Source organism: Solanum tuberosum, unplaced genomic scaffold, assembly GCF_000226075.1.
Source record: "Solanum tuberosum cultivar DM 1-3 516 R44 unplaced genomic scaffold, SolTub_3.0 scf00225, whole genome shotgun sequence".
Taxonomy (NCBI): Eukaryota; Viridiplantae; Streptophyta; class Magnoliopsida; order Solanales; family Solanaceae; genus Solanum; species Solanum tuberosum.
Genome location: NW_006239149.1, coordinates 505983 through 520156, shown reverse-complemented (window position 1 = coordinate 520156; position 14174 = coordinate 505983). Strand labels below are relative to the sequence as shown.

The 14174-nt window shown below is 33.9% G+C and overlaps 1 protein-coding gene across 1 annotated transcript; it reads right to left on the bottom strand.

Moving 5' to 3' along the window:
* Positions 1 to 1164: 1164 nt before the first annotated feature.
* Positions 1165 to 10031, bottom strand: LOC102595136 (uncharacterized). Its single transcript, XM_015313003.1, is given in 5 exon segments — positions 1165 to 2299; positions 2423 to 2678; positions 5083 to 6924; positions 7147 to 9719; positions 9855 to 10031. Coding segments are annotated over 4 exon segments (5148 nt in total). The 5' UTR covers positions 9625 to 9719; positions 9855 to 10031; the 3' UTR covers positions 1165 to 1727.
* Positions 10032 to 14174: the final 4143 nt, after the last annotated feature.

Below are 14174 nucleotides of genomic sequence, written 5' to 3'. Positions count from 1 at the left end.
AAATAATATAATACATCTCTTGAAAAAGCAAATCACAAATTTTAGTTTGTGCTATATGAAGCGTTAGCACCTTATTTGTTAATGAAGTTCTAAATGATTTCAAATGTTCTTATGGGGTGGTTGCTTTTGCTTGATATTTTCATTAAGTGCATCAAGTTTTGTCTCAATTTGAGTTCAAAGTTTGTGTGTGGCATTTTGATTTTTTAGTTGCAAACACACACACACTCTAATGGGAGTTGCCTCGAATATGATTTTGATAAAAATATATTAAGAGTAGATGATGTGATGTGTCTTTGAATATTGTGAGGGGATTATGAGCCTATAAGTTAGCGTTTGGTTTATTTTTATCATTTAGCTCAAAGCATGCCTTGTAAGTACGTACTTTTTTAAGTTATCCCAACTCTTCAAAAGTGCTTCAAAATTGTTGACTTAAAATAAGTTAATTTAAATAGGCTCTAAATTTCTAAAACACATGGTGAATTCTATACGCTCTTAAATTTGTATTAACGTAGGTGTCTATTTAAAAAGCATGTACAAATTTAGATATCAGATACAACTGATAGATTCTTCTTGTTGTTTTTGTATGTTTGGGAAGAAAGAAGCGTGATTTGGGAGAGAATTTAAGTGATATATACATGGTGGGAGAATTTTAGGCTGAAAATAAGGAAAATGTATAAGTAGCATATGATTGTATATTTTTTAAGTTGCCTATGGTTTGATAGTTTTACTAGAAATGTTCATGTCAAATAAAAATTGCTAAGAATTATAAGCTTAATAACCTTAAACATAAAATATGAATAGTACGTTCGACATTAGCGAAAGTTAATACAAATTTAAGAGCATATAGAATTCATCAGGTGTCTTTAGATTCACACACTTTTTGAGTGTTGAGGTAACTTTAAAAAATGTTTATAAGTACTTAGTTTTTAAGTTAAAATGGTTATGGGCTCATAATGCCCTCTGAATATTCAAGGACACATCACCTGCTCTTAATATATTCTATCAGATCATCAGTAGTATGTTACTATACCAAAAATAACTTTTAGCGGCAATGAATTAATGAAGCAAAAGCAAACACCCACACGAACATTCGAAATCATTTAATGGGTGATTTACTTACAGTCACTATAATTCATCTATTTTCCAACAAATAAGGTGCTCTACTTCAACACAAATAATAGACGCTTCATAGCCCAAACAAAAATATGTAATTTGCTTTTCAACAGATGTATTACATTATTTCTGGGCAATTGCACCTTCAGCATCGAGCACTATGCTAAGGGTAAGTAGGTTAATAAAGACGCCGAAAAGCTAAAAGAAGGGTGGGGGGGGGAAACATTGATAAAAATCTGTACAATGATGAGCATAGCAAAATTCCATGCACCCCTTCACCGGCAAGAGCCCTTCAGTTGCAATGAACTGGAAAAACCTGCTCCCCCCGGAACACTAGCGGGCGAGGAAAGGCTAAAAGCTATGTACTGAAATTGCCTTAAGACTATGACTATGTATAATTGAAGTACATAGAATCATGACCTAGGCAAAAAGTAAAACTCTGCTACAAGAATATCCCAGCAACCTATGTTGAAAATCCTACTAAATGCTATCAACAATGGTGGATCCTAGACCAGTAAAATGAGCACCTCCCAAAGCTTTGACTGGACACACCATTCGCAGGGATCAGAGAACTTGATTCCTGGTAATCACCATACTCAGACACAAGTCACAACCTAACCATCACCATTTGCGCTCTCAGCAGCAGCTTTGATTGCCTCAGCAGTCATGAGAGCAACAACAGCTTTATGGATGGCTAGATCAGCTCTATAGAGTAACCTTTGGGCCTTCTCCCTCTTCAGCTTTGCCACGTTAAGAGCATGCTGTGCTGCTCCGGAGGCGTCACGCAACCTGAACTCATGAAGATCTGAACTGTCAAATTGCTCAATTGCAGACCCACGAGATCCTTCAGGACGGTAATGCTTCTTATTAGACCTCCCAGGTAAGCTCATATTCCACCTATGAACCCCATTTCGCTTCACGACAGTTCTCTGATCATTTACAGCCACCATATGCTGATTACTGTGAGAGTGAAACGACCCAATCTTCTTTAGTTTGTTCCTATAAAATTTGGGTTGATTCCAATCAGACACATCTGAGTTCAAGGAAAAAAATCCAAACCCAGAAGCTTCCCGTGGTGAAAAAACTTGGGGTGACGCATGAAGCATAGGAGAACCATCTGAATATTCATGGCTTGGATACATAATCATCTCATCTCCATGTGAATATCCACCATTTGATCTTCTCCCTATAAAGAAAAATGACAAATTTAAAAAATCACTATAAAGTATAAAGTAGTTGAGCAACAGTAAGAAAAATAATTTCTTCCAAACAAAGGGCAAGGATGATAGCAAGTTGGCTAGAGAAGTACCAAAGGGATGAAGACCGTCTTGATCTCTTGAGACAACATGATTGTGTCCTGAAACTGAGATTTTTCTCTGTGATCGTTGTTTTGAGCCCTTGTTTGGAACCTCCAGACCTCGAGGCTTCAAACAAAATGCAGACATAGGTGGTTTCTCCATGGAAGCTGCTTTCTTCTGGCATACGCTAGCAAAGCCAAAACTCGCATTTGACATTGCTTGTTCCCATTCCTTCAGTTGCTGCTGATACCTCTCCCAAAGGGGCGGCTGAAGAAAAGAGAATTAACGAAAAAAAAAATACAACAGAAAACAGTAAATTTTTCTTGCATGGAATACAACAGAAAACATAATCATGAAGGCTTTTAAGAAATATGAGGAGAATTAACAATCAAAAAAATAAAAATATGATCAGTAGAGAGACAAGACACATGAAGGATATTAATCTGAAATTGACAGCTCACATGAAGACAAGACACATGAAAGGGCATCAATCAGAAATACAGTTCCAGTCTCCAGCAAAATATCCATCATACCATGGAATCTATAAAACTACATAAGGTCTCCTATATCATGCTATACCTTTCATCATATGAGTATGTCAAGGAAAATAAAGTTCAGGTAATCAACAAGCCATAAAAAAGGGTATGGCTCAGGTTTTAGCAAGATAATTGCTTACTTTAAGGACCATGCAAGGTTCCATACATTGTTATACTCTTTCTTTATGGGTGCATCAACGAAAATGAGGAGTCATGGTGGCACAAAAGTGTTCTGTCTCAGAAAAAAGTTAATATACACACCCAGGATCCCCAGTTTACCAAAAGCAAAGTGAGTCAACCAAAATCAGTTAGATCATAGAGTATCAAGGATCCAATGGTCAATATACTTTGCATTCCATTTTTTGGTGAGCATATTTTGCATTCTATCTTTTGCAAGTATATTTGGCATTCCACTAATCCAAGACAATTCCTCCTAGATGGATGAGACAAACTAAATTATGGTGTCTCAATAGCTTATTGACTGTGACATGGAACATTTGATGCTTAAACAGGCAACATCATCACCATCATATAACTAAAGGCAAATAATATTAGAATATGATAAAGCAAGATCAATAGCTTACAAGTAAACACAGCATTCACTTAAGAAAGCAATCAAAGGGGTGCCTTTTTATCACTTAAAGACGGCAAAAGCTAGCCAGGACAATTAAAAGCACAGTAAAGACAACAGCACAATTATTTTACAGTTCTCCTTTATAAAATTGGGACACACATGAAGTTCTAAAGTGACAAACAGACAGACCACGGTATCTCATCTCTCAACCATCAAACGGCCCATGTCTCAAAATGGAACATCTTTAAAGATTAAATCTCATGAAGGCTGCACACAAACTTAGGTTGGCTCTTGCCTACACAAGATGGGTTCAAGATATATGTTTTCACAACTTTTTCGGTCTGATACCTGATAAAACTGCACTGTTGAAGACTGTCTTAACAATACAGAATGGAATCTTCAGAAGTTCTTTTAATGGGGAATCTCATGAAGGCATACCAACTAATTCCACGGGTTACCTCTCCTGTGTGGTTTGCGAGCTATTGCATAGGTGCAAGGGTTTTACCATGTGCGCACCCAATGGGTAGCGGCTGCGGGTTTCCCTTGTCATCAAAAAAGAATTCACCTACTGTTTTGTCTCTGGGAATTGAACCTCTGACCTCATGGTGCTCAACCCACTTCATTGACCACTAGGCCACACTCTTGGGTAATTGAAAGGGAAAATTTAAGTAACTCTAGACACTGGACAAGCAGTAAAAGTGGAGTCTTTACAGGTAAATCATGTTATAAGATCCTAGTCAAGCAAGGACATAGAAGAACTTGTCATGGAAAATAGACACAGAAAACCAAGGCACGTCCTAATTTTACAAAGGATGAGATATAGACAGCAGGTGCTACGTCTGTGAACAAACTACAGAATCAGTTACACATCTTCTTCTACACTGAAGACAAATTATTATTATGGACAGTGTTTCTTAATTATATGGAGGTCAATGGATGATACTAGGTGATGCAACGCAGACTCCGCTAAGGTGGCATGCACAGAAAATGGAAAGGAAAGCATTGTCCATATTAACCAAGCCAAACTGTTGGGCATAATGTGATGCCCACTTAAAGTAGAATATATTGCTCTACAAAGAGATGCTCGAGTACTGTGAACTGAAGCGGACCATCTTGTGGAATAAACAAAAAGCATTACAATTTTAATAGTTTTGGTCCAGACACCATAGGGACGCCAGATTATTAAGAAGGAAGAAAGAAGCAAAAGTCAAAGAAATATTGTATAAACAATTCTTTTGTTAAGTAAGTTATCACATAAAACAATTTTTTCCCATCTCCATTTGCAGGGGGGAAAACTACCAAACTTGGTCAAATCCCACAAGTAATAGATTCCAAGGCCAAAGATAATGGATTCTAACCCCTTAAAAGTTTGTTTAAATCTAAGCTTGTTGAGAAAAGCAATATTATAAGTTTATGACAAGACTGCCAGTTAAACAATTTGGCACTTGTCAAATACATTTTTTCAACAGCTAATAACAGCCTACAGGTGTACTGACACAGGAGCATGCTGGCACTAGTCTGTTAGCGTAATTTAAAGTAGTCAATTTCAATGTAATCGTACCTGGAGATGGCGTACTAACGCCATGCCATTCTTCTGCCGCTTATTCTGCCAATGCTCATGAATGGATTTAACTACTTCCATTGGCCCTACACCAACCATCAGCTCTTCCAGCTCATTAGGCGCAAAGTGATCACGATGTCGGGCATATGCAACTTTCTCAAACATGTCCATGGCCTTCTCAAAGAATTCGTCAGATATCTCTTCATGTTTACACTCACCAGAGCAAGAAAAATTATTCTTGGATAACCACTGCTCATCCTCACTATCCATGTCATACAGTATACGTGACGGATCCATGGCCATTTCAACATCACTTTCTGCCTGTCGATAGTACTTTGGTGAAGAGCGAATGAAGGAGACTTTGGATGCATAATCTTCGATTTCTTCTATCAAACGAACACCAGGAATAGGGATGTTTTTAACTGAGGCAGCACGTATATTCCTGTTATAACACTCTTCATGCAACTCCTTGAACAACATCCACTGGCTTCTGTCAGGGAACTCCAGGACCCAATCCTTCCCCCCTTTCCACATCATGGCATGCGTAAAGCGATTGGTAGAGCCAGGCTGCAAAACATTATGAACTTTATATGAATACTTGGTAATTCCAGAAAATTTGACAGCAATCCTCCATTCATTGTGACCAGCAATTTCCAGGACTATACGTGCACCAAATTCTCTCCACCCTTTGACCCCCCCAAGAGTAACCAACACATTTGAATTGCAAGCTAGTAACTCAATATTTCTCTGCGAACCACCACAACTATCTGCATTCTTCTTCTCACTAGCTCTTCTAATTCTTTTATAAGGAAGAGTTCATGGGCTTTGATTTTTGTGCATTGAACTGAAGTCATAACCTCCATATGGCAGTGTGTACTGCACCTGCGTTCGAGGTCTCTTTGGGCCATTGCCAAATCCACCCCCTGTAAAATTGGCCTTGCCATCAACCCATACAGGTGAAATTTCTCCAAAAGGAGAAGAACTAGAGCTGTTTCTTTTACGATGTGGCAAACCTCCTGGGCCTGAAGGGTTGGGACTCTGGACCATGCGATCACCCGTTCCAGTAATATTAGAGCTCTGTACCACATCACTTGTAACAGTATGATTTGGGCTGGAAATCAGGTCATCACCTGTATTCAGACTCAAATGAGACGCCTCTCCCACGATAATTTCTTTTCCATCAGATAGTCCCTCAACTTGGTCAGATGATGGAATTACAACACTCATCCCCATCAAACCAGAATGGCACCGAGCATTAGACAAGCGGTGAGATAAATTCTTAGGATGTCTTCTCCCTGGAGATCCAACAAACTGGTCCAATACTTGATCATCAGATTCCAAATTGTTTGACACAACAGTCACATCAGACGTGTCCAATTCAGAATGTTTGGCGGTGAAAGAGCTCCGGGAAACATCTAATTGACAATTTTGAGATGACTTCAATGGAACACGCGTACTCCCCAGCTGTTGTTTACATGCCAAACTTCCCAGCTGCCGTTCAGCAAATGATGACCCTCCAGCAGAACTAGCTCCAGTAAATGAAGTTTCTGCAATATCCTCAGAGCCAGCGATCTCAGAGCACTTCACCCGGCTGCCATCATTTTTAACTGGCTGGCAAGCATTTATAGAACTATAATCCTGAAGGCTAACACGGGCAAAGTTGTGTTCCATGAGTAACCTAAGATGTAGACATATGAAGAAAGTGGGTGCAGCAGCAAATGAAAGAGCAAAAGGAGGAACTCTTCCGAGCTTCATTGCAGAACTAAGAGTAGAACTAGTAAACCTTGCACTGCAACACTCTGTCGAGGTGCCTTTGGGGAGACAATCTGGCACAAACTTCTTCTGCAAGTATATAACATATGGATGTAAAGAACAAAATAGTAAAATCTAGAAAGATGGAAGGGAAAAAATAAAGAACAGAAGAAAGAAGAAAAAGGAGAAATATCATACAATCCTACCAATATTCTATAGAATTAAGACAGTAAGTACCTTAATAAGACAGATCAGAAAGAAGAAAAAAAAAGATATAGCAACCGTATACATCACATTGAGAACGAGAAATACCTTAAATGAGGAAGGGTCTGCATGAGCGTTGAACTGCAATTGGTCACTTCTGCAATTGAGGGACTTGATATTCTCATATGAGCACTCAGACAGAGGCAGCTGCCTAGCAAGCAAACTACGTTTCTGAAGCTTGGAGTCCAGGTATAACCATTTTGAGTTTTTGAGTTTGGAGAAATAGGAAAATGCAAAAGATTGCTGCTTCCTAGAATCCTGAATAGAAGACAGCCTAAACCTTACTGAAGTTACAAGTAACTGAAGACTTTCATACCTCCACTCTTCATCAGCTTGATTGAATAATGTTAGGACAAAGAAAATAAAGGCCACGGCATGGTTGAGGTAACACTCAAATAAAAGAAACCTGAGTCCAACTACATTATCAACAAAAAGCATCTCTAAAAAAAAAGTTGGCCACCTTATCATAATGGCACCATGCTGCAGTAGCAAAACAGAGCGAGATAACCAACTCTGTTCTGCTTCAAGCAGAAACAAAGGCAAAACGGGTAGGCATATTTCCACCCTGAATTGCTTAGCTTCTAGCAATGGCCTGTGTAACCTTAGCACCCCTTCATCATCAATTGCAGACAGAAACTTCTCACTCTGAGGGCCAGGGATGCACATAACACTGGATTTGTAGTTCTGTAATTCATCCACAACTGGTGCTACAGAAACAGTAGGTATATCAGCTACATAAGCTTTGTCAGCTTCATACACAGGAAGTCCATCCATCTTACGGAAACGTTTTCGAACATAAACAACAGGTTTTCCATCATTGGGGCTGCTATGACTTTCGACAAAAGAATTCTCAGCCATGCTATGATCAATCAGTTTCTCTGGCAATAGAACATCATTATCTGTCCTGCCTATACAGCTGTTCAAGGAACCTAAATTCCAGCCTGTGCCGTCAGTTTTGACATGCACCGGTGATGACACAACAGGTGTAGATAACTGTAATGTTTTCTGTTTCTTCAATGGCCTGGAAGGAGAAGACTTTACTCGACGAGATGATCGAGCCAACCAAGATATAATGGGCTCAGAGTCCGGACAGTTACCTTGGTGGCTGTCATCATCTACGACCAAGTCAAGTTTTCTTTCGTCAATGCTTTCTGTAGCATTTGCAGATTTTCTGACTTTCCTTTTTCCCGGTACCTCCCCAGGGAAAAGCAAAAGTTTAAACCTCTCACTTTCTAGGTTTATCCATTCCTCATCTCGATCATCATATTTAACATGATGGAGTTTCCTCTCTGGATTGTAATCATTCAAAAGACCATAATACCAACTCTCATCCAATGGCCAGAAGATTTTAATCCTTCGGTTCAATAGCCAGTAAGCATCCAAGTCCCTAGGAAGAACTTCATAGAAATGACGGCGTTTCCTAGAAATACCCCTCTCTTTGAGATTCTGTCTTGGTCGTAGAACTCTGCTAGCAGTATCAACTGATACAGATTCTGATCCAGTCAAGGAATTCCCCTCCCGACTAACAAAATCCTGACCAGAAGTGAGTAAAGAAGATAATCGTTCAGCAGATTTCGATGCTGAAGATCTGCTTTTTGAAGAAAACCCTGTACAACTAGGGTCAAATCTCGACGACAGCATCATGCATGCATTCTGCTCAAGGTTCACCTCATCATCATCATTCAGAGAACCTTGACGAAAGCTTTCTAAATTATCTCCAGATGGTACATCATTCTTTACAGATTTTCTACTCCTAGATGACGAATCCTTTCTCTTGTTACGAGTACTCAGGTGCTTTCCAGAAGATGTTTCACCATTATTTACAGCTACATGACCATCTTCTTTAACATGCCGACTTGAACTTACCTTATCTTTTTTCTTTTCTCGGGAATTGTCAACACTTCTCTCTCTCTTTACCTTGACAGTAACACCATTGCCAGCTGCATGACTAGGTAATTTAGAACTCCGTTCATCACTTTTAGCTTCTCCGCCAGACAAAGCACACTTTTTTGGAAGCTGATCATCCTCAGTTTTGTCAAGTTCACCTTCTATCTTGTCATTTCCAATGACAGAAGTCTGAACCCTCGATAACTGCAAAGCTCGACCGTTATTAAACTTACTTCGCCCCACAAAACCACGTGGTCGCCTTGGAATAGCATTACCATTAATATCTAACTTAAGAGAAAATCCACTCAGCTGATTGCTGTAATCCAATCCTTTCTCCAAGTTCGATGATGATAACCGCGATTCAGCTGGCCCGACACTATCCCCATTCACATGATCCTCATCCTTACCACTCCTACTCTTTTTACCAGATGGCTCAGGCTTGTCTAATGACACCTCTTTTATACTCTTTCTCTTCTTTTTCTTCTTTTTCTTCGTAGCATCAACATCACTCTCCCCAACAGAAACCTTCCCCTTCTTCAAATCCCCAGACTTATATAGTGTCTGCAAATCCAAAGACCTTTGTTTCTTCGAATTCTCTATAGAACTACCACCAGATTTCTCTTCTACACCACTTTCCATCTACAGTAATCACTTAATCCCAATAAAACAACCACTTCCCCAAATTTCATATCCTATCACACATCATTTTCACACACAAACACATGCTTCCAGATCTGTTAACCACAATTCCACAACAAAATACTAAATCAAACACAAAACCCCCTTCAAATTAAACACAAAAACTGTATGCATCATTTCCTCTCAACTCAATTGATTACATCAAAATCAATAAATTCACGTACCTTTACCTCGGAATTATCGAAAATGACGAAGATCCACCACATGCAAGAGGATGAATTCTAGGGCTCCGATCAGAGAAATTGAGGGATTGTGATTTGGTCCGATTTGAAACCCTAACTGATTTTTATCTTTTTAAAATAATAAATTTTCCGAAATAATAAGTATCACTTTTTTTTTTAACCCTAACAAAATATACCAAATGTTAGAAATAAAAGTCTCTCGGGTTCCTTTTGGCTTTTACAATTTTTAGGCAGAAAATCTGATTCTTTTTAATAAAAATATTTGTTATATTTTTAATAAATGTTGCCACGTGGTCCTATTTATCACCGTCGATGATTTTTTTAACAGTGGATGATTTGCTTTTTTGGTAGGGAAATTCGAGAAAATATAATGACATAATAACAATACGTGTCAAGATCTGAACCGTTTATATTTTATTGACGGTGGAGATTGGCTTTATTTGAAACGTATTGACGGTTCAGATTAGATGCTGGATGGAATGGACGGCTTGGATTAAATATTATTTGGGAAAAGTTCAGTAATTAATGTAATGGTTTTTACTTTTATGGCTAACGAAAATGGGCATATTATTGACGGCAAATTACAGAAAAGACCATGGTTTTTTTTACTGACGTACCATAAAGATTTAGGAAAGTACAGGCTATCATTGTCTGCCACGTGGAAATTCATAAAGTGACCTAAGTTTTATCGCAATTACTTATTACTTATTGTTTTATAATGTATCGCATTGTATTGTAATGTGTTGTATATATAATGTTTGAATAAATTATACCATTTTACATCATTACATAATGTGTCACATCTACAATTTGGCTGATATACCTAAAAAAACACGTGATAGAACTACTAAAAAGATAGGTAAAAATAAAATATGATTATTGAATAATAAGTAAAGACAAAATGAGAAGAAAATATTAGGTAATGATACGATCAAATCAAATCGATTGTTACACGGAATGAAACTTTTTGCTATTACTTGACGATGATTTTAAATGATATGATATAATAAGATTTAAATAACTTAAATTTTTTTTGTTTTAAAATATTTTATAATATTTATGTGAAAATAAGAATTTTAAATTTCATGATCTTATATATATACTATAAGTTATAATATTTATATAACTATAAAAGATTGTGCTTGGCTAAAAATAATATTTTTGTATAAACGGAAACAAAGAAAATTGTAATTAAATAGATTTAAAAAATTATGATCTTAAATATACCTACATTATAATATTTGTATAACTATAAAAGATTGTGATTGGCCAAATATAATATTGTCGTATAGACAGAAACAAAGAAAGTTGTAATTGTATATAATATTATGAGTAAGTGAGAAAAGTTTTAATGAAAATACATTAATTATTTATTCATTATTTATTTATTGATTTGATATAAATATCATGTGTGAATAATGTTTAAATTTTTTTTGTTTTAAAATATTTTATAATATTTATGTGAAAATAAGAATTTTAAATTTCATGATCTTATATATATACTATAAGTTATAATATTTATATAACTATAAAAGATTGTGCTTGGCTAAAAATAATATTTTTGTATAAACGGAAACAAAGAAAATTGTAATTAAATAGATTTAAAAAATTATGATCTTAAATATACCTACATTATAATATTTGTATAACTATAAAAGATTGTGATTGGCCAAATATAATATTGTCGTATAGACAGAAACAAAGAAAGTTGTAATTGTATATAATATTATGAGTAAGTGAGAAAAGTTTTAATGAAAATACATTAATTATTTATTCATTATTTATTTATTGATTTGATATAAACATCATGTGTGAATAGTGTTTAAATTATTTGTGTTTTAAAATATTTTATAATATTTATGTGAAAATAAGAATTTTAAATTTCATGATCTTATATATATACTATAAGTTATAATATTTATATAACTATAAAAGATTGTGCTTGGCTAAAAATAATATTTTTGTATAAATGGAAACAAAGAAAATTGTAATTAAATAGATTAAAAAAATTATGATCTTAAATATACCTACATTATAATATTTGTATAACTATAAAAGATTGTGATTGGCCAAAAATAATATTGTCGTATAGACGGAAACAAAGAAAGTTGTAATTGTATATAATATTATGAGTAAGTGAGAAAAGTTTTAATGAAAATACATTAATTATTTATTCATTATTTATTTATTGATTTGATATAAATATCATGTGTGAATAATGTTTAAATTTTTTTTGTTTTAAAATATTTTATAATATTTATGTGAAAATAAGAATTTTAAATTTCATGATCTTATATATATACTATAAGTTATAATATTTATATAACTATAAAAGATTGTGCTTGGCTAAAAATAATATTTTTGTATAAACGGAAACAAAGAAAATTGTAATTAAATAGATTTAAAAAATTATGATCTTAAATATACCTACATTATAATATTTGTATAACTATAAAAGATTGTGATTGGCCAAAAATAATATTGTCGTATAGACGGAAACAAAGAAAGTTGTAATTGTATATAATATTATGAGTAAGTGAGAAAAGTTTTAATGAAAATACATTAATTATTTATTCATTATTTATTTATTGATTTGATATAAATATCATGTGTGAATAATGTTTAAATTTTTTTTGTTTTAAAATATTTTATAATATTTATGTGAAAATAAGAATTTTAAATTTCATGATCTTATATATATACTATAAGTTATAATATTTATATAACTATAAAAGATTGTGCTTGGCTAAAAATAATATTTTTGTATAAACGGAAACAAAGAAAATTGTAATTAAATAGATTAAAAAAATTATGATCTTAAATATACCTACATTATAATATTTGTATAACTATAAAAGATTGTGATTGGCCAAATATAATATTGTCGTATAGACAGAAACAAAGAAAGTTGTAATTGTATATAATATTATGAGTAAGTGAGAAAAGTTTTAATGAAAATACATTAATTATTTATTCATTATTTATTTATTGATTTGATATAAATATCATTTGTGAATAGTGTTTAAATTATTTGGTAGCTGGTTATGAGAAATATTATATATATATTAGATACCGCATAAGTAATATCATATTTGGTAGTTGATTAGGACTATATATCAAATTAATACGGTCTTTGATTTACAATTTGGAAATCTATTGAATTAATACATGTATAAGTTGTGAGGGAATTTATGTGTAATTTTATGCACTATAGAAAATGGAATAAGTTGTACGTACATGAATAACCAAAACATGCAAAAGTAATCTCTGCATAAAATAATACATAAATTTTCTTATATTTTTTTATAAATTAATAATACGTGTATAATTCTATTAACTATCAAACGAATATGTCTTTTCTGTCCAACTTTAGCCCATGTTTGATATTAGCTTAAGATTTGTCTTAAACAATCTCTCAATCCTGTAAAGATTGAAATAAAATCAACATACATTTATAGAATCACATTAATATATTGTTATTGTTGTTTTATTGGATAGTGTCAGGATATTAAACAACGAGAATATATCTATGCCGAAATACTTCACATCAATTTTATATATATATATATATATATATATATATATATATATATATATAGCATATATTATTTAATTAATTTCCTTAATTTTGTTACGATATTTTTTTAAAATTTCAATCCTCTAAAGATGTGTTCAATATGAAGAAAAATATTTATAATTAAAAAAAATTAGGAAGATAAGTGAGTTATTTTATTTTATTTTTTATCTGATACACAAGTAAAAAATATTATCTTAAACGTATTTATATATTATGTAATCTAAACAAATAGTATGAAAATAGAGATGAAAGTAGGAATGGCGGGAAAGCTATAGGGATGATGGTGAAAATGAAATGTGTTATACGGTGGATAGTGGCGGAGCCACTTTATGCTCCGCCACTTATGCTAAGACATGTTAAATGTCATTCATTTGCTAAAAATCTACGTTATTTAGCTAGGTGTCAGAATTTTAATTTTATGTGCGGCATATGAGAGGTTAACTTTAATAAGATAAAGGTAAAAGAGAGTTGAAAAGGCAGACATAACGCAATTTTAGGTTATCAAAAATATAACATTTGTTAAAAAATTATGAATGGTACAAAGAAGGATAGAAGGTTAGAAAATGATTATTATCAGTAATAATAGTATCTTTTTCTTTCTGTTTTTGTACTTTATTATAGTTATTGCTTATTTCTTTTAACATACTTAGTAATACTTTTTAAAAAAATTATTTTTGTTATGTCTACTTTGAAATATTTTTTCTTAAATTGAGAATTATCAAAAATGATCT